The 22,080-nt window shown below is 37.3% G+C and overlaps 1 protein-coding gene across 4 annotated transcripts in view; it reads left to right on the forward strand.

Annotated features, from left to right (window-relative positions):
• LOC120338676 (adhesion G protein-coupled receptor L2-like) overlaps positions 1 to 21,792 on the forward strand; it is a 60,827-nt gene extending 39,035 nt beyond the window's left edge. For 2 of the 4 annotated variants that reach the window (XM_078118568.1, XM_039406583.2), the window contains exons 5-22: positions 12,218 to 12,326; positions 12,406 to 12,568; positions 12,653 to 12,852; positions 13,208 to 13,370; positions 13,489 to 13,822; positions 13,969 to 14,090; positions 14,324 to 14,450; positions 14,553 to 14,683; positions 14,793 to 15,451; positions 15,678 to 15,947; positions 16,235 to 16,349; positions 16,770 to 16,984; positions 17,711 to 17,866; positions 18,089 to 18,260; positions 18,343 to 18,535; positions 18,718 to 18,900; positions 19,108 to 19,397; positions 19,652 to 21,792. In XM_078118568.1, the coding sequence (XP_077974694.1) occupies positions 12,218 to 12,326; positions 12,406 to 12,568; positions 12,653 to 12,852; positions 13,208 to 13,370; positions 13,489 to 13,822; positions 13,969 to 14,090; positions 14,324 to 14,450; positions 14,553 to 14,683; positions 14,793 to 15,451; positions 15,678 to 15,947; positions 16,235 to 16,349; positions 16,770 to 16,984; positions 17,711 to 17,866; positions 18,089 to 18,260; positions 18,343 to 18,535; positions 18,718 to 18,900; positions 19,108 to 19,397; positions 19,652 to 20,944 (4,895 nt within the window). In that variant the 3' untranslated portion in view covers positions 20,945 to 21,792. Of the gene's footprint in view, positions 1 to 8,687; positions 9,040 to 12,217; positions 12,327 to 12,405; positions 12,569 to 12,652; positions 12,853 to 13,207; positions 13,371 to 13,488; positions 13,823 to 13,968; positions 14,091 to 14,323; positions 14,451 to 14,552; positions 14,684 to 14,792; positions 15,452 to 15,677; positions 15,948 to 16,234; positions 16,350 to 16,769; positions 16,985 to 17,710; positions 17,867 to 18,088; positions 18,261 to 18,342; positions 18,536 to 18,717; positions 18,901 to 19,107; positions 19,398 to 19,651 lie in introns of those variants that run through there. The other 2 variants (XM_039406600.2, XM_039406592.2) reach the window with 2 other exon arrangements.
• Positions 21,793 to 22,080: the final 288 nt, after the last annotated feature.

Below are 22,080 nucleotides of genomic sequence, written 5' to 3' on the forward strand. Positions count from 1 at the left end.
TGAGTAGGTATATAAGCCCGGGGCATCAGAGCGAATACCGTTTTGACCTATTGGCTATTTGGTCATCGTTTGTTTAAAAATATAAACTACCTGTTATTCGGTTACAAAGAGATTATTTTACAAGTAAGATTTAATTAGTGTTTTTGTCACAAAGTTTGTATGAAATGTTTAAGGAATTCTACTACTTTGCAGGCTACTGTACAAATAGAGGAATAAGTCTAGTACTTGTCTTTTTAGGTAGTGACTCCAGTGTTTTATGACAGTTTATGCGGTTTCTCACATTTTGCTCTCACCAAGGCGCTGTGCAAGCAGTCAATAATGGGGTTACTGGGTTTAGAATGATCGCGGAGTTATCAATTTCTTACATGGAGGAGTGAAGTTCAGTTTATGATTTGAGCTCCTGCACAAACTAGATTTTTCTCTAAAAACGAGCCAGGCGGAATAAAACACAGGGCTTTTCAGTGATTAAGCTGATTTTGGATAATTTCTCGCGAAAAAAAATTTATGGAGATACACCAAATTTTACTAAATTTACCAAATTTGTTATCGATATGCAATATATTCTGTTCTCATGATCATAGTCAACATGATATAAATCTATAAATAAAACATGGGCTGTTGACATATCCTTGGAGATCTTAGCCTCATATATGGCCATGCTCTCTTTCACTCGCTTCTCTTTACTTTTATTTATTGATTGATAGGTGACCGATTGCTTATTGTCCAGTATTAAGGATCACATTGTTTCGTTCGATTTTACATCGCTAATCTGACATTGACTGACCACTGGCTAAGCAATGTCCAATATCGATTAGAACGCGGCTTGCGGCGCTTTATGTCACCAATAATCACAGATTTGTGTAATGAGGGAACGCGTTAACTCGCTTTAATTATCGCTGCTTTGGGTACTCCATATTGTGTGAAGAAGCGCTAACGTGGCATTGCATAAGTTCGTAATAATTCAGGATATTTTTTTTTCAAATTATGCGTTTTTTATCCAGTTTCTTTCAGTTTTTCAAAAAAGCGTATATTTCAGCGATTTCTAGGCAAATAGGTAGAAATTATCAGTCGGAGTTACGCAAGACTAACTTCTATCCTAAATCTATTTGCTGGTGAATCAGTATGTGCGCAATACAAGTATGCTGTAGCAGGAGTATGGATGACAATTCTATGCGATTCAGTTTTGCGTACATCGACACAAATGTCTTTCTGTGACGTTTCGTCTGACCTAGACTTCTTATGATAACTACCGTACCTTTCAGCTATCACCTAGTTAAAACGTTACAAAGAAATACAGGTTTGAGTTTGAAATGCACTACATTTTGCCAGTGTCCACGCTTAATATTTCTATAGCACAAAGCTCTTGGGCCTAAATATTTGAAAGCGCGCGGCAGACGACAGCTTTTTAGACATACGATATGGTTGATGTTCTATTACAATTTCATCTTAGCGAGGTCTGCGTTTTAATCGATGCCAACGCGATGTCTTCAGATAGAATATCTCTCGTCAGATCCACATTATGTGTTCTGAAGCCTTTTAAACACGATGCCAAAGTGCGTCGTAGGACCAGAAAGATGCAGACCGTTTAAAGTATTATTAGCTCAGAATTTGTTTTGTGCTGCGAATAGATGCAGTCGAGTTTATTTTTTCAACTCTGTAAATTACAGGTTTATGCGCCTTTACAAATTTTTTTTAAATAGAAATATTTTTGGAAGGTACCGGTATATGACAAAAAGCGGTGTGTTTATTATTCAGGTAGTAATTTATATTGGCGAATCTATTTCATTTCGGATGTTAATTTTAGTATCCACATTAAAAAATTGAAACATTTTCAAAAAGTTGACATATACCTTGTGCAATAGACCAATTACATTATCATCATTACATTGAATTGTAACCAGTCAAAGAAATATCATCAACAACATCGACTTAACCATATATGTACATACCTATTTGTATTCTCACATATCTGGTTGAGGTAATTTTTCATCTATTTTGCGAGCATCACTTACCAAATTATCAAAGACAAGGTCTCTTAGATTACATTACATCTAAGGTAGTTACCAAGAAGATATAATTTGATCGTTTTTATGCAATTTTCTTGTCATCCACATATCGAGACACGACGAAATCACGAAAATTATCAACCAATACCAATAATGTCTACATCGAACGACGACAAAATTCGACTTTACTAGACCAGTAAAATAGATCACTCGGGGTAGAATTTCAGATAAAGAGTGGCGAAAACTGGACCAATTACTCTACCGACCCATGATTAAGTTAACGCGCCCTTCTATCAGCCATGTGTCAGCTAGATGTATCATATTACCAGCTCTCTGTATTTTCTTTGTAGTGATAGGTACGATTTTCTACCTTTCAAGTATACGTTTGAAGAGAAAATTGCTTGCTAGTTAGAAAGCTGGTGACCGCGGTTATACATGAGCATCAAGTTACATATATTGTGAGATACATATCAAGCAATATGTACCTTTTGTGTTCATTTAACGCGATAACATGAGAAAATTACGTGAAATACTTTAAATCATATATTGAAACAGTAATGGGAAGATCGTTCGTGTCATTTTACATTTGGACTCCTCTTGGTATCTACATTCAGTTATTATTCGATTCGCCCTAGTTAGGAACAAACTTCGAACATTCTTCTAATATTGACGTTCTATGTTTCACCAAGTTCTAAGAAGAGCAATATACTGCCAAATGGTTCATTTGGAATTCGGTGTGGTTTAATTGGTAGGCCTCGAGTGAATTTAAACTTAAATTATTTTACATAATTTTCAACAGTATTTATGACCATGCCGTCATTGTATTCTTTTTTCTTGACCAAGTCTGATGCGAAGATAAATCTTGTGTACAATAAGAATTAAGTCTCTTTTGTGTCAACACTAACTGAAATTTGCGACGAAGATTATTCCGATGTTATAGATCTCAGGTTACACTGGCGACATGAGTTTTCGTTTCGAAAAACATGATTTTCCGAAGATTACAATCGGGTAGATATCATCACCCTTTTGCTACTTACTACCTTCCGTCGTTAAAGTGCCCAGATAACAATGAGTTTGAGATTTACAAAAGTGTGTAAAGAGGTATATTCCAGCCAATACCAGTTATTTGCAGTATTGTTATGAAAAGGGTGGGCGGTTATAAGACATATGTTTCAGATTTGTTATTGGTAAATTGCCAGTGTGAGGACTAAATTGTAGCTTACCCATATGGTGTAATACAGTAATTGTAAGTTTAAGTTTTAGCAAGATTTCAAAATTAGTTTAGATAAGTAAAAAATTCTGTGATATGGCAGACTGAGTAAGCATCAATATAGTTCTACACGCTATAGTGGGTAAGGGAGTCAGTCTAGTTACTACTACTCTGTAGATTACGGAACTCTAGGTTTTACTCTGTTAGATTGTTCATCAGTTGAGGTACACAGTGTCGTTATGTTCCCACGGCGACGAATCAGTCATTATTCCGACGCTACATCACTTCCGGAAAAAGTAAATTCAGACCCCATTGAATCAAGTTTTCTTAGATTACCCCTAAATCCAATCCACTTTCACATAACACCTCATAACATGTTGCCACAATTCCAAGGAGAATTGGACTTCGCTCAGGTAACAACAAACCGAACGAACTTCTCAAATGCCTCGCTTAGGATGTGACAGATTGTAATTCAGTGTTACGTTTCGTTAATCAACATTTTTGTTCCCAGTCAATGTATTCGTTCATTTAACCACAGTACTATATGCCCCATGTTAGAAATAACTTCTCTTACATCGAATAGTGTTGTTAACGAGATGTCCTCGTCGATTTCGATTTATAGTGATGGGGCCCTTCGTCATGCATGGTCCAAATAAAACCATGACACCGAATCCAGGGTGATTAATCGGCGACCCGAATCAAATTCTCGCCTAATTCATTATAAAGAACAAAGAAAATTTGTTTTCGTGTGACGTCACTAAGTTTCCACGACATAAAATTGCGACCGCCGTCTGGAAAAATTTAATTTTCGTCGCATTTTTGTTTTCTATTATTACGCGCGTTTCTACCGCTGGTATTAAATTCCTAAAAATACCACCAGGCTACCGTAATGATACATTAAAACTATGAGTTTACGTGAGCTACCGATGTTTACCGGTACATAATTGTAACCTATTAGGAGAATGAACATTTTGGTCGTATAAATCGCACCTTCCTCGCGTAAGAATCAATTATAACACACTTAACGTTGGTAAAGAGAGGATCTACATAGTCGGCTGTGAGAATAAGTTAAGACTAGAAGAGAACAATTAGTACAAGTATAAGTCATAAAGTTATAGAATACCACTATAATGCCAGCTGCTCATTAATTAACAACTGTACTCAATAATGCACGTTATTTAATTTTACTATTTCGTATCTATTGTTTAATTGAGGTCCAATTGACTGACCAGGATTATCAATATCTGTCAACAAGAAAGTTGATGGGCAAACTGACCAATGTAAATTTCATTGATTTAATTCCCTGTAGTTCACGTTAAGCCATGCTATACTTTCGCCCGTCGGTTGGTCACGTATGATGGATACGGCAACCCAGCGGACGATAATATGAATTGCAGTGTTGTTGTTCAAACCAGGATTTGACGTCGCTATAAGCTGGGGAAGTGGACACGTGTTGCGTATAATACAAAGCGCATTAATGATTTGATTCGTTGTTACCGGTTGTAATTAATAAATAACAGTTACGAATAGGATTGTAGGCGACGTAATCTACTCTTGATCGATTTTACATCGCTTCTGTGTTCTGTTGGGAATCTGCTGGGATAGAGATGCCATGTGAAGTACTATTAGGTATAGGTGTAATACAGGTGGGAAAGTGTTGTGTAATTTAGAAAAAAGGTGTTCAGTATAGAAATATTCGATTTTGGGAACCTAGAAAATTGTTGACGTAAGTTCTCTAGCGAGTTATAGGAGAGTTAGATAGATCTCGATAGCCAGGTCATTCCAAATTTAAATCCAAAATTGCTCAAGTCATTACATACCGGATTGGGTATTTTATTACTGCAGTCAAGTCGAGGCGATTTGGAACTGTTTTGATCTTGACACCACATATAAACAGTTTGAGCATGGTGTGGACTTTGTGATGCGCGATATATAACGTAATTGCTGTGATTATTTTCTGATAAAATCTCATCCTCCTTGTTGACAAAACGTTAGAGCATGAAGTTCGATATCGTAGTACGACATCATAGTACGAATTCCCATTTCCTATATTATTTTGTGATAAAAATCGCAAATCTTGCTCAAAGAGATAATTACATAGACTTTAAATGTTTCACTCAAAAATAAATAACTTTGTTCCCCAAGGCAAAATGGTGCCCAGCATTCGAATATCCGACACTTAAAATTTATAATACAGGCTAAACGTCAGTTGGATTATTGTTACACTCTATTCGAAACACACCCAATAGTACTTCACGTATCGTGAAACAACAACCTTTACGAGTTGCATATTCGAAGTTTTAAAGAAATTTAGTCGACCTTATTCTCTGCCGTGTTTGAATGTTCGTGTCTTTGAAATTTTAAGAAAAGAGACATTTGAAAATAAATTCATTCAATGTCACGGCTTATGACTGGGCTAGGTCAGCTTTAGGCGTGAGAAATTTCATCAATAAGACCTTGGAAGGGATTAAATAACGACAGATCAAGTTCATCTTCAACCTATGTTTATGATATTCCTTCATACACTTGAAAAGCTAAAACGGACTATATTTGCCGATGATCAAATTTGGCTTGTGTGAACGTTGGTGTCCAATCAGCCGATTATTACCGGTATAGGTAATACTGAAAACGTGACTTTGGGACCTTGTCGGTATAGCCACACCCATTATTGACGGCTCGAACATCGTCGGTCCAATATTTGTGGAAGATATTAGTGATGCCCCCGCAAAGATGTGGTCAAATTCCAAGCAGTTAATCAGAGGATAGCATATTTAACTATAAGTTTACATTTTGGAGATAAATGTTTAGAATAAAAGATATGTCGTATTTGTCTTCCTTGGACTTTTCCCCGATGCCGCACGTTTTATTATAGATGGAGAAATGGCATTTTAGGCCAAAGATGTGCCAATCATGAACCGAATATGAAAGCGCCTATTATTACATGCCCATCCATATTCGAGCATATCGGCATTGTTTACATCTCAAATATAATCCAACTTCAAAAGATTTATTACGCTTACCTGCTATTTACCATTTTTAAAATTATACTGTGTTCAAGCTTGATCTTGTTTTTATCATAAGATACAATATCAACAATGCATGATCTAACATAATGACACCAAAATTTGCAACATTTTAGTTTTGAAAAAAACGTTATCATGTATGCGCCAATTTAATTTTAAAGATACACGGTGCTGAGTTACCTGCAGAGGAGGAAAAAAACATTGATGGAGCCGCGGGCAACTTTTCATTCCTTTTTTTTTTTATTTCCCACAAGACTTAGCGAAAATTAAGCCACAAAGTGATAGACATGCAACCATTAGTGCGAAGTCTATAACATGAGAAATGAGATATCGTATGTGTGAACAACGATATTATTAATTTATAATATCAACAGGCGACTAAAAGTTGGCACGTTTGCTTCTGTAGATTTTAAGAATTCTTAGGTTGATTTTAGTTTTGTGATGTTACATTTTTGGATCTTTTCCTTGAAAAAGTGAATTACGATTTGGTCGATATGTTTGTGACCAAAGTCCGTTCTTACAAGCGCAGAATTCCAAGCGTTTTAAAGTTCGAAACGAGAGCTCAGATCTTATTAAAACAATATTAAATATTTCAAATCAAATATGTTGTCTTGTATTGGTGTTTTTTACTTGTCTCTATATCTTGTTGTCTTTGTCGCCAATCGAACAGACGAAATCAAAGGGTAGAACAACCCAATTATCTAATTGCATCTGTACGAGAGAACACATTCGCAAACCAATGCTATGTTTACTCTGCGGTGAGGTTTGTTTCTACTTTTGAATGGATAAACAAGCAAAAATCGGCCGATATAATAGGTGTGTTATTTCGCGTCTTTGTTTTTCACCACATTAGAGTAAGAGCTGTCCTTAATCCGTTGTTTCAAGCGCCTTTTTCGCTTTTTGTTCGAGTAACGTTAGGCATTTTTGTCATTCGCAAGCCGGTTGTTATAAGGTGCAGACTGACTTTTCGAGTAACGTTGACTATTATGGTCGCATTTTCCCAGTGGGCGATTTTAGATCGGCAAGTGTTACATTAGAATTATGGCTTTCGCTGGTCTAGTACCGTACAGAAGTATCCCGTAGCGACCTATTCGCGTGATTTCATTCGGTAAAGCGAACGACTGAACTGCTAAATTGTAGCTAGTTTTCTTCGTTAACGACCGTTCGTGTGAGGTCTAGGTATCCCACAGAGAATATTTGGAATAATCTTTCGTCGTTTGCGCTTTTCCTGTGTTACAGTGTAACAGCAGGCTACTGTCGCCGGCAGAGTTAATCGCCTAAAAATGAGGTTCCGAATGGAAGTATCCCATATGCTACTTTGTGCAGGCAATGAGCAGACACAGTTTAAGATGTGTGTTATTGACATTATAGAGTGAATACAGGAAAATATAGTTCCGGAAGGTAACAGTTTTTAGATACAATACAAAAATCAGAGATATATTCGCTTATAAGTTTCAGGCGATCTCGCAGTCGGCAACGCCACTATTGTATCCCGAATTTCTAGGGTCTTCACTTAATGATTTGTAATTAACAATATGTAAATTTTATTTTTGGTTTAATTTCAACGTCCCAGTATTTTTTACTCGTTAGAAAGCGCGGTTCAATTTACGAACTTTATGACAAAACGAGAGACCGATAGAAAAATAAAAATGGCCGCTTGGCGAGAGTGTCTTTGTGCGGTAGAGAGCCTGAATCATCAGTCAGTGTATGACAGTTGTCGGGATCGGACAGTCGGACCAATTTATTCCGAGCCTTCTTACCGTTGCCATATTATGTTAAGTGTTATACTGTAGAGCAGTTTGATAATCTCAGTTTTCTATTTTTATTGAGCAGATGAGAACGTTTCATTACATTAAAGAGTGTTTGGATATAGATAAAACCATGTTAATATTCTAAATAACAAGGTAGTTGATAAATAGGCGCACAAAAATACACTTAGGGCTTTATTTACATTACGTATTTGAGGCATAGGTTTGCTTTAAACTTTGTGTATTTTATTCCCTTATCTGTTGTCTAAAGAATCGCCAAAATTAAATAGTTTATTTTTATTAATCAGATTGGTTAAGTTGTCTAATAGGCCTAAATAGATAGCATGATGAATTTTGTTAAATTTCTTTGGGGAATATATTGGGCAAACCCCAGGAAAAAGTAGATTATTTATGTTTAATTGAGTGTAGAGATGTACCAACTGACCATTAGCGGAGTATTGACAAAAAAGTAAAAGTTTATTAATTCTGTCATCGTTATATAGAAAAATATATGCCGTTAAAAACTGGCAACGTTGTTTGTTGAACCGTCGTATTTGAGTTAGATTTATCTACTTGACTTATGCTGAAATATTTGAAAATTTTTGTAAGTCATTATAATGCACTTCATCGTAGTCTGCTTGATTACACGATTTTTCCCATGCGCATTCCCTATTCAAGCATAATAACTTCTAATTACCACCCTTACACATTTTCCAGCTTAATTTACCAATACAAAAACGCCGTAAGCACGCCGATAATTAGAATGTACCTCCGTATATTATACTAAACAATACAAAACGGATCTAAGAAGCTTTGTAAAACAAGCTACCCGGTGCAAAAAAAAAACTATTTTAAGGACCACTGATATATTTGTAATATAATGCAAACGCTTTGTCTCAACGGATATACAAAAATGGATTTTCAAATGCTCTTGCCATGTAAAAAGACTGTTTCTAACAACAGAAAAATGGCTGTTTTGTCAAATACATTTACTTTATGGATTTTATTGCTTTCGACTATCATGAATTTTGGATATGCAACTTCGAATGATGGTAAGCTATTTTTCTCTCGACATTTGCTATGGTAAACTAAAGGCTGTTCATTCTTAAAATATATTGGGCTTGGTCGGACCAACTATTTTATACGGAGGCCACTTGGCAATTACCAATGCGTTTAGAGCCCAAAAACGTTATGTCGTTTATTCCCGGTAAAGGCACACAACCTGATTTTTTTAGATTGACGTGTAGACCAAATTTATCCTAACGCATTTCTAAATCAAATTTGCGTCAAAATTGGACTTTGAGTTTTTGCAGCAAATTTCCATATTAATATTTCATTAGAGAAACTAATCAAAAATTGTTACTTTCTCCCGAGCGACGGTGATATCACTTTGAATCCGCGAGGCATTTTCGTATTCGATGTCGCTTCGTCAGTCATTTTTGATTACGAGCGAACATTATGTTACCTACCTACGCATAACGTATTGTTTTGAAAGCCACATCGCATAAACAAATGCGTAATGGCTTTCCCAGAGAGGGCTTGCCTGTCTGACTGTAGGATTCGAATTTCCTCTGCTTTTCGACGTCCATATTTACAGTGTAAACTGGTTTAGATGAAATTTTTGTCGTCATTCGCTTTTAGATGGCATAACATCTGATAGTCGTTAAAAATATAATTGCCAATTGCCGCTTTTTGTATTACAGTATGTGTTCGAAGCATGTGTATACGAAGCGACGGTTTGCCTACTTCCTGTGGCTAGAGCCTTTTTAAAACGATTGTGTCTAAATATGGACAAGCTAAATGTTCGGGATACATTTCTACGTATTTGTATGTGTGTGGTCAACATATTCAGACTTTACACACAAAACTTGACAGTTTACAGTGATTACAGCGTTGCGTAATTGGCTTAACCATGAGGTGGTGTTCTATTCTGAGGCGTAATGCGACGTCGCTTGGGTTGTCGTATTTTTGATTAGTAATGAACTCGAAAATATCATAGCTTTATTTTGGGTTTTTGTCACACATTCCATCGAGTAAAATTCTCATGAAGTCATAGTCATGACGGTGTCTATAAACCAGTACAGGACAGCCATTTTCATTTCAAATGAGATTTAGAATATTTTTTAAAACCAAATTTGGACTTTTCTTTATTTTAACGAATGTAACATTACGTTCAAACCAATATTTACCAATTTGAACAACTCACTCTCCCGCCGTTTAATAAACTCGTAAAAGCGTCGTTAAAAAGCGTATAATGGTCCCCAGCCTCATTTGAGAAAAATTTTATATCCCACACTCCCAAAGCGCTTCAAAGACTAGCAGCATCATTGTCGAATTGCCATATAAATGGCATTAATTGGGACAACTCAGCACAGGAGAATTCGGCAATGAATTCATGCTTGGCCTGGTATGACACATACTTATCTGATTTCTAGGTTTGCTAAGGCGGTTTCCCGTTTAGATTTATTTTAATGATCCAAAACCAAAATGACGTCATCATCGGACGACAACTTTCACGATTTGACTTTTGACCTCTTGATTTTTATTGTAAAACTGTCATTTGATTTGTTCAAAAATTGTTTTTATGTTACCAATCTGTTACTTACAGCAGTAATATTTATCCGTTTTTTTCTAATATAATGTACCAAAGAAAAATTCAGACACTATCTATTTTATGGCCAATTTTCCACGGACGGGAGGACATTTTATACGCTCTTAGTCACTGGGAAAACATTTTTTATAATCGTAATATTATTGTTCAGTACGAGACAATGTTTTTACCATAAACTGGCGGAGTCAGACATATTGAATTTTGTCTCAGTTGTAGCTATAACGGTTGGTTATTTCAGTATAATACAACAAAAATAACAAAATAGTCTAGCGTTCCGTGTGCAGAATTTCAATTGCTTTTTTTGACATAATTAAAAAAGATCTAAAACTGCATTTGTAGATTCGGCCCAAAGATAAATGGCATATAATGCAATGCCTAATCAAGTTAGGTGTGTGGTGATATCTTTTTGGGACAAGTGGGCATTGCCCTCGTATTTTGCGTGTAAATATCATGACGCACCGATTGTTTACGCAATTTTCCGCGTTCTTGCCTTTTCGCAATTATCGCGAAATCCGTGTCTCTCAGTCTAACAGTAGCAGGATGAGAATTTAACCCGATACCCACTTCCCACGAACAGTACCTTTCAATTCCATTACAAATTAAAGTTATTTTTTATAATAAAAGGTTAAAAAAAATTTTGTGGGTGTTCATTCACTGGAAATTTTGTACATGGGAGCTTTATTCCGGACGCTTAACGGTTATCACATGTTTTTCAAATCCACCTTTTTCGCTATAAGCCTTTTGATTGCAGGTTGTCGAAATATCACACAAGTGCTAACCCATGTAGAAAAGCCTTTTGAACCCTGATTTTTTCGAGGTATTTCTCAAAACTCATGAAATAACAAGAGAATGAATATAAACCGCAAATCTACTGTCATGCCCTCAAATATTTGAGTGAGAAGAGTTTGATCGAGTGGAAAATGATTTTTTTGAAAGTTTTTGCATTGAATACTTTTCTAACACAAAATATGATTATCGTAGACTTTTTAAGAGCGAAAACGTGAACACTTGGTATAAAGTAAAATAATCTGTGTGTTGTAAGTAATAACTGGTATCTGACTGTTTTTGGTGGCATATTAAACATATAAGTTATTCCAACGTTGGTTGTTACGCACGACAGATTTTTTATCTCGGTAGACAAATTCAAGGAAAAGTATCCAAAACGTCTCAAATCATCAGCTATTCGGATTGTTTTGCTTTGTTGGCACAAAGCGTGACCTCTAAGCGCACAATTTACCGTTTGATTTCCATCCAAAATTACACTATGATAATACAACGAAAATCGTAGTTGGTCCTTGGATAAATAAACAAATTTTTTACGGGAAACAATATTTTTTGTCTGGAACGCAACAAACGGCCCGAATCGGCGAAAGATATGCTTATCCGTCTATTACCGGCGGTGATAACAAAATTCGCAAAAACTGTCGCTTTTCGGTTCGCTCACGCGCATCGAAGCAGAACAACTGATTTTTTTATCAATACTAAATGACCAGTATACAGTATTCCTATTTATTGATATATTCTTAGTTATGAAACAAAAAGCTAGAATAAATCTGCTCCAAACACGTTCGAACTATGAAGTTCCCATTTTTTTATACATATTTCTTTTTGTTCTTCAGTAATCACCTGTCCCGGTAAACTTCAGAGCGCATCATTATTTTCAAGAAAATTAACGCCTTTAGAGGATAACGCTGCTTGGATGAAAGATCCGTATCAAGTATCAGAAAGGTTTGTATCGTTTATCTTTTCTATTCGCATTAACATCACAATCGCGGATTTTCTTAATTTTCTCTTCCACTTTTTACAGGCTGTTTTATATGGGATACACTAAATTTTTTACTCGTCAATTATATGAATATGAATCTATATCGGACATGATAGGAAGAGAACCAAAATCGTTCTATCATTTACGCCAATCTGTAGATGGAACTGGCTTTGTGGTCTACGACAGAAGTCTGTTTTTCACACCGGTAAGTCGATTTGAAAATTTAAAAAACGTGCCGTACAAAATATAAGAAAACTAGTCGTGTCATTAACTCATTCTCTATATCCAGGAGGGTACCAAACAAGTCGTCCGTTACGATTTATCCACCCAACGTGTGGAAGCTACTGTGGAGCTACCGGCAGCGAATCATGATGGAACGTCACCATATGCTATTGGACTTTCTACCGATATAGACTTAGCTGTTGATGAAAATGGATTGTGGGCTATTTACGCTACAGAATATAACGAGGGAAAAATTGTCGTGAGCAGGTATGTGTATCTGAAGAACTTTAGTATTGTATCCACGGTCTGAATCAAAAACACTTCATGCCTTATATTTCCATATTAACCCAATACGTAAAAGTGGGACTACACAATATACATGCGTATACATGCGAGGCTGTTATGTTTTGTCATCCGCTTCGCAAATCAAGTACTACACGCTTGGATTAACCCGCACTTGAACGAGATCCACTCGACGTAAGACAAAAGAAATCAAGCACTCTACAATTACGCTCTCCAGATCGAGTTTTATAGTGATTAATTTAAACAATTATGCGCTGTTTGTTTCAAGTGGGCCCACTAATGACTCGAAAACTTATGTTTTTGTATTTTCTTTGTATAGGTTGAGGCACCACAACCTTGAAATTGTCAAAACCTGGACTACCTCCTACGACAAGTTATCTGCTCTCAACGCCTTCATGGTCTGCGGAGTTTTATATGTCGTCAATTACGACACACTAACAATTGACCATATGTTCAATACCACTTCTAATATCGGGTCAAATGTAAGTTATATTTTCAGATATTTATTTGTAATGTCATACTCTTGTTAATAAGTGTTGACATTATAACATCCACTTTATGATGCAACAATATCGCAATATATGATATTTGCTATTTCAGATTAACATCGCCATGCCCGGATTAACTAAAAACACTTCGACTATAAATTACAACCCGAAAGAACAAAAGCTCTACGTATGGGATAAAAAATTGGCTATCACCTACCGACTAAATTTCGAGCCTCTCGTCACGGAACCACCGCCGACTACGACGACTCCCACAACCACGACAACTACTACGACAAGGAGGACTAGTACTACTATAAAAACAACAACGACGCCTAGTGGTGTTTCACCAATAAAACCTATCAGAACTTTTTGTCGCGGAGTAGAAGCAAGAGGCATAAAGTGGCCAGATACCAAATTCAGAAGTGTTGCTAAAGAGCGATGTCCAGGTATGAAGGATAATTTATATCGTAAAAACAAAAACGTGCAAATGCGACACCCCTGTCGTAGTAATAAAAATAATGCCCTTATTCTCTTTTTCCGATGCTTTTTCCATTTTGAATCCCGTATCAATGTTTCTTTTTTGCTATTTCAGGATCTCCACATGGTTTTGCTCACTGGATTTGTGGGGGCAATGCTACGAACCCCCAATGGGCCACAGAAAACCCAGATTTTACCCAATGCGTTTCTGAATGGATTCGAGAAATCGAGAATCAGGTTTGTTGTTGTTATTAATATTCGTATTGACTTTATTTTATAGATTTGCGTAGTTTTCAATTTTCTTATTTCAACTTTAAAAACATATTCTTTACCCAATTTACTGCTCAGTTTTTGGACAATACTTTGTAATATTTAGAAGAATTTTCTCTGTTTTCAGTCATATATAGGCGGAACGTTATTAAACCGGTTTTGTTCTAAACCTAAAGTTTCGTTTATTTTTTTACCTCCAGTTGGATTACGGAAGAATCAGCGCTGCGGAACTGAGTCAAAAATTTACTGACACCCTCAGGCAAAAAGTGGACATTGGTAATCAGTTGAACAGTTGGGACATTACCAGATCGGTTGAACTTCTAAAAGGTAAAAATTACATAATTTGCATTTAACAGTGACTGACGTCACGCCCGACTTTATGACGTCATAATTCAAACGAAATTTTTGAAACATGCTTTTATTTTGTAGCGTTTTTGAGAAAAGCAACTACAGAAAGACAAAGCGCCGCCATGTTAACTGGCTCAGTATTGAAGACTGCCAGTTTGTTATTGGACCCATCTTTGGAAGATAGCTGGAATTTTTTAACGCATAGTATGCAGGTACGTGGTTATTTTATTCTGAGAAAAACGTTCACCTTGTGAATTAGTTCCCATATGCATGTGTATTAAAAATACTTATTTTAGTAACCTATAACACTTTTATATTCAGAACCAACTAGCAACAAAACTCGTTAGCGTCGTCGAAGACACCGCTTTCTTTCTGGCCTATGACATCTCAACAACCGTATCCGCTATGAGCGCTAACAAGCCGAGTACAGCTCAAAATAACAAGCTCAACTGGTCCGAGCGAATGGTTTCTCTCGGTATCCGAGTCGATCCCATTCCAAGTGACGTCACTGGTTCCGTGACGTCATCAAAATATGAAAACGTGATTTGGTCAACCGGTCAAGGTGATTCAGTAAAGTTGGATACTAATGCGGTTTTGAAGGCTCTTGGCGATTATACTTCTTCTGATAACAACCTACCAAATCAGGGAGGACATATAAATCAAACCACAACACGTCATCTAGCGGTTGTGCTTTTGGCTTTCCGTAATTTGGGACAATATTTGAAAGACGAAGAACTTTATAAGACTCATCTTCAGCCCGTAAATTCTAAAATTCTATCAGTGTCGGCTGCTTCGATTACAAGGATTACCAGCCTACCTACGAAAACAGACAGCTCTCCCTCGCCGGATGAAGTCGAAGTCAGTGTCATTGTTAACAGACATCAGACCCTCGACCTTGCTAAGCCCCTGGAATTGACGATCGCGCACAAAAGGACTGATTTTGGTAACCAAGTTTGTGCCTACTGGGACCACACTAACCCGTAAGTAGACTTATTTTTTTTTTTAACAGACCATTTTTTAACTCTGTGGTACTACTGGCTCAACAAGGTTGAAAGTAGGGATGTAAAGTAGACACAATTTGAAATCGACTCGGACTCAAAATATCAACTCCGACACCAGCTAAAACTCCGATAAAATCATATATTAATAAAAAAAACTTCCTATCCGTGTCTTCACCATTTCAACTCAATGTTCATTATTTTTCAGGTCTGCCGCTGGACGTTGGTGGCGCAAAGGATGTTACGCAATTGACGTCAATTCGACGCACAGTGTCTGCGAATGCAATCACATGACGTCTTTTTCAGTTTTGTCATCCAACATTCCCTTCCCGACAATGGGTTATCAAGGAGATTCAGGCGTTCATGCCAGCACTATTACAGCGCCAATCGTATCGCGTGATGTACCGATCTTGAGAGCCGGATTGAGTGTTTCACTTTTCTTCCTGGTTCTGGTCGCAGCAACACTATTTCCACTGAGGTAAGATGATTTTTTTAGTAGGTTGTCACGAAAATATTGAACCTTTGTACATATACATATATACCCATACTGCAATTTTCTCAGTTCGCGACCCCGGAAGATATTACTTCCGGTCACCTGTTGCAGACGAAATTTTATCGATCTTTTTATTCATCTAATAGCGCCTCCAAGCGTCTGCAAAGCGACTTCCCTATACTGTAATTTTCTCAGTTCGTGACCTCGGAAGATAATACTTCCGGTCACCTGGTGCAAACGAAATTTTATCGATCTTTTTATTTATTTATTAGCGCCTCCAAGCGTCTGCAAAGCGACATCAACACCATCCATAAGAATCTTATCATATCGTTAATATCGACCGAAATCATTTTCTTATGCGGAATCGATCGTACACTCGTTCCAGACGTAAGTATACTTTCATGTTTCGTTTTTTTTCATGAAAAAAACACAATGTTCTTCGATTAGGTATATGAGACTATTAAATTTAGGCTTGATGTATACTGATACTTGATACGCTAACACGCGCTATGTGCCTAAAAGGCATGGAAAATTTAAATAAGCGTTTTAGAGTTTCAGAACTTGAAATATCGTACATGCTAATCCGAATGTAGCATTCAAAATATCCCGGAAGCAACTTTTTTTCTTAGCATAGTCTGGGATTCCGCGGATCCCCAATTTTTTTTTGAACACTGACCGCTTTCAGATACCTCCTCCTCGTGTACCCCCTCTTTTTGCATATCTATTAAAGACAATTTTAGCGAAAAAAAAGCTGTTAATTTTAGCTAAGGGAATTTTAAGATAATCAGTATTTATTGTTACATTTAGGTGTGTGGAGCTGTAGCCGGACTTCTTCACTTCGGCCTATTAGCTACGTTCACATGGTCTGCATTAGAGGCCTACCATCTGATGGTAGTGATGAACGATATTACAGAACGACGCGATAGATGGCGCTGGTACTACGCTGTAGGCTATGGCCTCCCCACCATTGTGGTTGCCATCAGTGCAGCCGCTGACCATACCGGGTACGGCACGGGTGCTGTGTAAGTAGTGGAACGCTTGCATGCGTTGATTTCTTATTTTTTTTTGTTTAATTTTAGTTTCTTTTTTATTTCTTGGTTGGTTTTTCGTCATTCTTCAACTATTATGTTTGGCCAATGGTAATATTGTCATATCATTCTTTCATGCCTGGCAAAATATTAAATTTTAATTTCTCATCATGGCATGGCTCATTGTTTGATATTGTAGTAATGTAGTAGTCTCTATGTGTATGTGTATTGAAGTGGTGTTTGATGTAGTTTTTGGTTGGGTTTGTGTAGTTTTTGAGTTGTAGTATACTTAAATAAAGCTAAAATATAAAGAACTGACAACCAAAATTGCCTGTTCCCAAAATTAATGCATATTAGTAACGCAGTGTTTTTAAAACTCAAACATTTTAACCCACCAGAATGTCACGTACAGATTTTTGCGTTGAAAATTTAGTTTTTCTAAAACAATGTACACCATATTTATCTCCAGTAATTTGTTTATATAATGTTTAGTTTGAATATAAAAATGCTCTTTGAGCATAGAGTATTTGTCAACCCTATTTGAACACTTTTCCTTAACAAATAAATATCCAAACTGCATTTGGAACATCGCGTCTCAATTACTCTCACATTCGATAATATACTACTGCCCATTTTTAATAGTTTATAGAATAGTATCTCCGTGGTATCTATCCTATTCGTAATTTCACCATTTTTTTTAACATTTTATTCTTTTTACAGTTGCTGGTTGAAAACCAACGGAAGTTTTATATGGAGTTTCATTGGTCCTTGTCTTTTCGTTATTTTATGTTGTGTATTATTCTTATCCATGACAATGTACCGACTACATCTCTATACAATCAGTTTTTCGGATGCACCAAAGCATAAGTCAATCAGGTAAATACAATTATGTTCTTCCTGATAATATCTAGCAGTATTGAAGATGTCAAAAATTTTTATTCAAATGAAATATTTTCATTTGACAAGCGTACTCGGTCGACTGCCGATACCGTTCTGCTAAATTACGGTAGCTGTTCTACAGTTCTCTATCTTCGTTCAGGATAGTTTTTTTCTCGTTCTGATTTTTCTTTCCTTATTTTCAACCTTTTTAATTTTCAGGTCGGGAGTGGCTCGTTCCTGTGCGTTGGGTTTTCTCTTGTGTGCACTGTGGAGTTGTGGTGTCTTATGGCTCAGTAATTTCCAACCAAGAGCAACCGCCATCTTGTTTTGTATTTTGAGCTCTTTTTACGGAATCGCAGCCTTCTTTCTACATTGCATTTTACCAAGCGAGGTAAGTGTGGCGTGCATTCACTTGAAAGTACTTTTATACGGCTCATAAAAGATAGAATATTAATAGAATTATTGTTATATAGGTACGAAACCACTATTCAGCGTGTTTCTCGAGGGTCGCCAAGAGGTCACGTGGTCACTCAGACGCAATGGACATGCGTCATCGTCACATGTCTAATAATTCACACAACGGTAGGCTTGGCTCCTCTACATCACATGCGGGTACGATGCGCCAAGATGGGTCGACTTATGGAGGATACTATACAACGAATACAGGTTCGCATATAGAATTGATAAAGTGTTTAAAAGAGAAATAATTCCCAATTCCCATTAGCATTTGGCAATTTTGGTTGGCATTGCGATGGTCATTTTGATCATTATATATTGGTATCTAGGTATGTAAGCATTTCTCACCTACTACATCAAGAAATATTTATCATCTTTTCACCATTACACAGGATGTACAACTACTTTATTACCTGTGTCAGCAGCGAGAAGCGCTGTATTGGCGATAGATCAAGCACGATGTGCTTCGGACATGGATATCACTCGACTAACGCATTTGGACAACTCACATTTTGCGACTCAAGGTGCGAGAGGACACAGCGATGGCTCGAACTTTGAATTAATGAACGAAACAAGTAAGAGATGTTTCGGTGTATTTTCTCCCACGCGGCAATATGCAAATATTTTGATGTGAAATTATCCCAGCGGCAAAAAAAAATATCTCGCGATTCTGAGCGTACTTTTTTAGATGAGGAATTGTGACCTCGCCTGAACAGATTCGCACATTGAGAGATACTGAAAATTCGAAATATTTTACTCATTGAATACATTGGTATTTTTAGATCCAAAGGCTCACATAAACGCCCACCACACTCACCCTGGACATGGTGCTGAAGTCTCGTGGAACGTCGCCGCGCCGAATCATTACGAACAACCACTGCCGCCGATTCCAAATTGTTCCACTATAGCGTCCGGTGCTTCCGGTCACTACAATCATCTTCACGAGCATTATTCAAGCGGAAGTCATCATCACCTTGCTCCACCTTGTGGCCAGCCAGGACAAAGATGTGGACACCCAGGTGGTCATCGATACAATCACCATTACGAAACCATGGACCTCCCACTTTGCAAGGTAATTATATTGTATATAATCCTTCGTTTCTGCTGCTGTAGGGCTTCGTTCTGAGGGAAAATCACTTATAAAGCGATATATGTGAATTCATTCCAACAGAGGTGCAGTTAATCGCTGTGCATTGATAAAAGTAGGCCTAACTCGAAATTGTTTTTATAAAAAAGTAAAACAACCATTATTGGTATAGTTAACCGGTATTGATTATTACCGTTTATCACAGCTGTTAAAATTAATTCCTTTCTCTTTTTCCACAGGAATGTCCGTCCGAATTAGGAGTTCAAGTCCAAATGGGAAACGACGGGGAACCCCAGGCAGTTCACTACCGACACTGTTACGACGACACTCAGCACCGCACTGTGGCTTTTACCGCTCCACTAAGGAAAAGTCGGGGACCGTCTTACCCATGTTGTGACCCTAATGCCGAGCGCCCGGGAAGCATGCACAATTTGGGAGCTGAATATCATCGTCGTTCTGGATCTACTCCCAGCGATTTTGAACACCCCGAAAATCAGCCACAACATGCCCCAATGGCCGTAAACCGGGGTTATATGACCCAAGGTGCTCAACCCCCGAGTTACAACCCCAAAGCGTTTCCACCCCGTCGTGGTCAAATCAAAATGGGAACCGGAGGATTGCAAATGGCAACCAAGCGTGAAGATTTTGCCCCGCCCCAAAGAAGACAGAAGCAAAATAACTATTATGCTAACAGAGCCGGTAGATCATCAGATCCTTTATCAACAGACCAAGGCTATGACACGGACTCCCAACAACAAGTTTGTCGTGGGTGTTGCGATTCTCACAGCGATAATGATCATTCCTGTAGTCCACGCCCACCTTCCGCCCCCAAACCAACACTAGTGGTACGATCTGTAGAGAATTCAGTTCTTCCGAGCACGTCCGTATTGGCGACTGTTGAATCAGATGACGGCGAGCCGAGACAGCATCGTATAATTGCACCTATTCCTATAAAGCGGGGTCGAAGGTCAAGTAAACCTAACCCGAGAGCTTCCGCTTCCGACTTATCAGACTGTGTTTCAGAAAACGACAGAGAGGTCGAACGAATCATTTCATCTACACACGAATCTACCAATTCGTCGCCAGCGGGACATGGCGATAGCGGTAACTTCGAAGACGATGACCACAGTGCTGACCCGTCAACAAACGGTCAAAAAATTCATCCGAATGTTATTTGTCACGGCCCAGACGGTGAAGAGATGATTGACACCGCTTGTGGTGGACGTTTAAGTGTTGCTGAAAGCGTTACCAGTTGGTGCGCACACGCGGGTTCGAATCCGCGTGCCGTCAATTCTTCCTATGGAAAAAATAATAAAAATAAGTCCAAAAAGACGGCTGACCCGAACATTATTATAGCAAACGCCAAGAGGCAACAGAACGAAAATAACGAAAACAATCGGCGAAATGGAGAATCAGTTTCTCAGCCAAGATCAAAGACATACGTTTATACTTTGCCCGGTACTGCCGCGACCGGCACGAAAGCGAAAATTGATTTGAAAAGCGGAGGAATTAGCATGATCACTAATTTGTAATTTATTAAAAAAATATTATTATCACACATATTCGTCACTTCAAATATCAGAACAAAATTTATGGAATAACAATACTTTATGCTATTATTATTTTTCTTTTCTTATACTTTTTTTTTCATGAATTCTTCCTATCACAGAACGCCACGCTCATTCTAAACTTGGGGTTTGAATTTTTCTTATTTGAATGCAATTCGGTCGGTGTAATTCAAAGCATCTGTGGCATTCACCATAGTTTGCTTTCACTTATCTCGGCCAAAATTTATCAACGGAATTTACATTTGGTCCAAGTTTGTATCGAAGAAAACATTTGTCGCGGATACATGCTTGACTTTTAAAAAACAATTCAACGAATAAATTTTGCCCGGAAAACAGAAGTTCCAATATTTTAATTCTTGTTATTTTGCTCCATTTTTTTGCGTTTTTTTTCTAATCAGAAAATATTTCTTTTTTCACACACAGTCATTCATGGGTCATTGTAAGAAGTGCCTTCAAGGCGCTCATTATCATAGGCCCATACTTGACACAGCTTAGTTTCTGGTCGGTGGTTTAACTTTAAATTATCATTTTGTATTAGCAAGAGCTGCGCAAAGCGTAAAATTGAACTGATAACGCATATTTGCATTTGCACCTTTTACAAAGAAAATATCACACACACACACACTTTTTCTTTCTTTCTCGTGTTTTGTATGTACTAGATGAATTAAAAATAAAAATTTCATTGTTCTTTGAATTTTTAGTTTTATGAAGTTTTGTTCTATTCACATTGTCTTCTTTTTAATTTTTTTTGTTTTGTTATTTTGCCTATTTCTTTTTTAAAAAGAATAAATTTCCGCTGCGCAATGAGTAAATCATATTTTGTGCTGTAACAAACTAACGAGGTGATATATATTTTTATTTGATAGTAACGCCGAGACGCACGATAATATTATTATTTCGCATGAGTTTTGAGATAGTTAGGTCAACCTACTCAAGGTACTACTCAAGATACCCACTGAGTATCAAGCATAAATAACGAGGCTAGAAATCCGACTATTCAAATGCGTGGACACGAAGCTCAAATGATTTTCGCAATGTCGGTAATATTTTGGTCAGTTTTCCGAATTACCTAGGTGTGTGTGTGACTGCGAAGGAAAGTA

The sequence above is a fragment of the Styela clava genome, chromosome 1, assembly GCF_964204865.1.
Source record: "Styela clava chromosome 1, kaStyClav1.hap1.2, whole genome shotgun sequence".
Taxonomy (NCBI): domain Eukaryota; kingdom Metazoa; phylum Chordata; class Ascidiacea; order Stolidobranchia; family Styelidae; genus Styela; species Styela clava.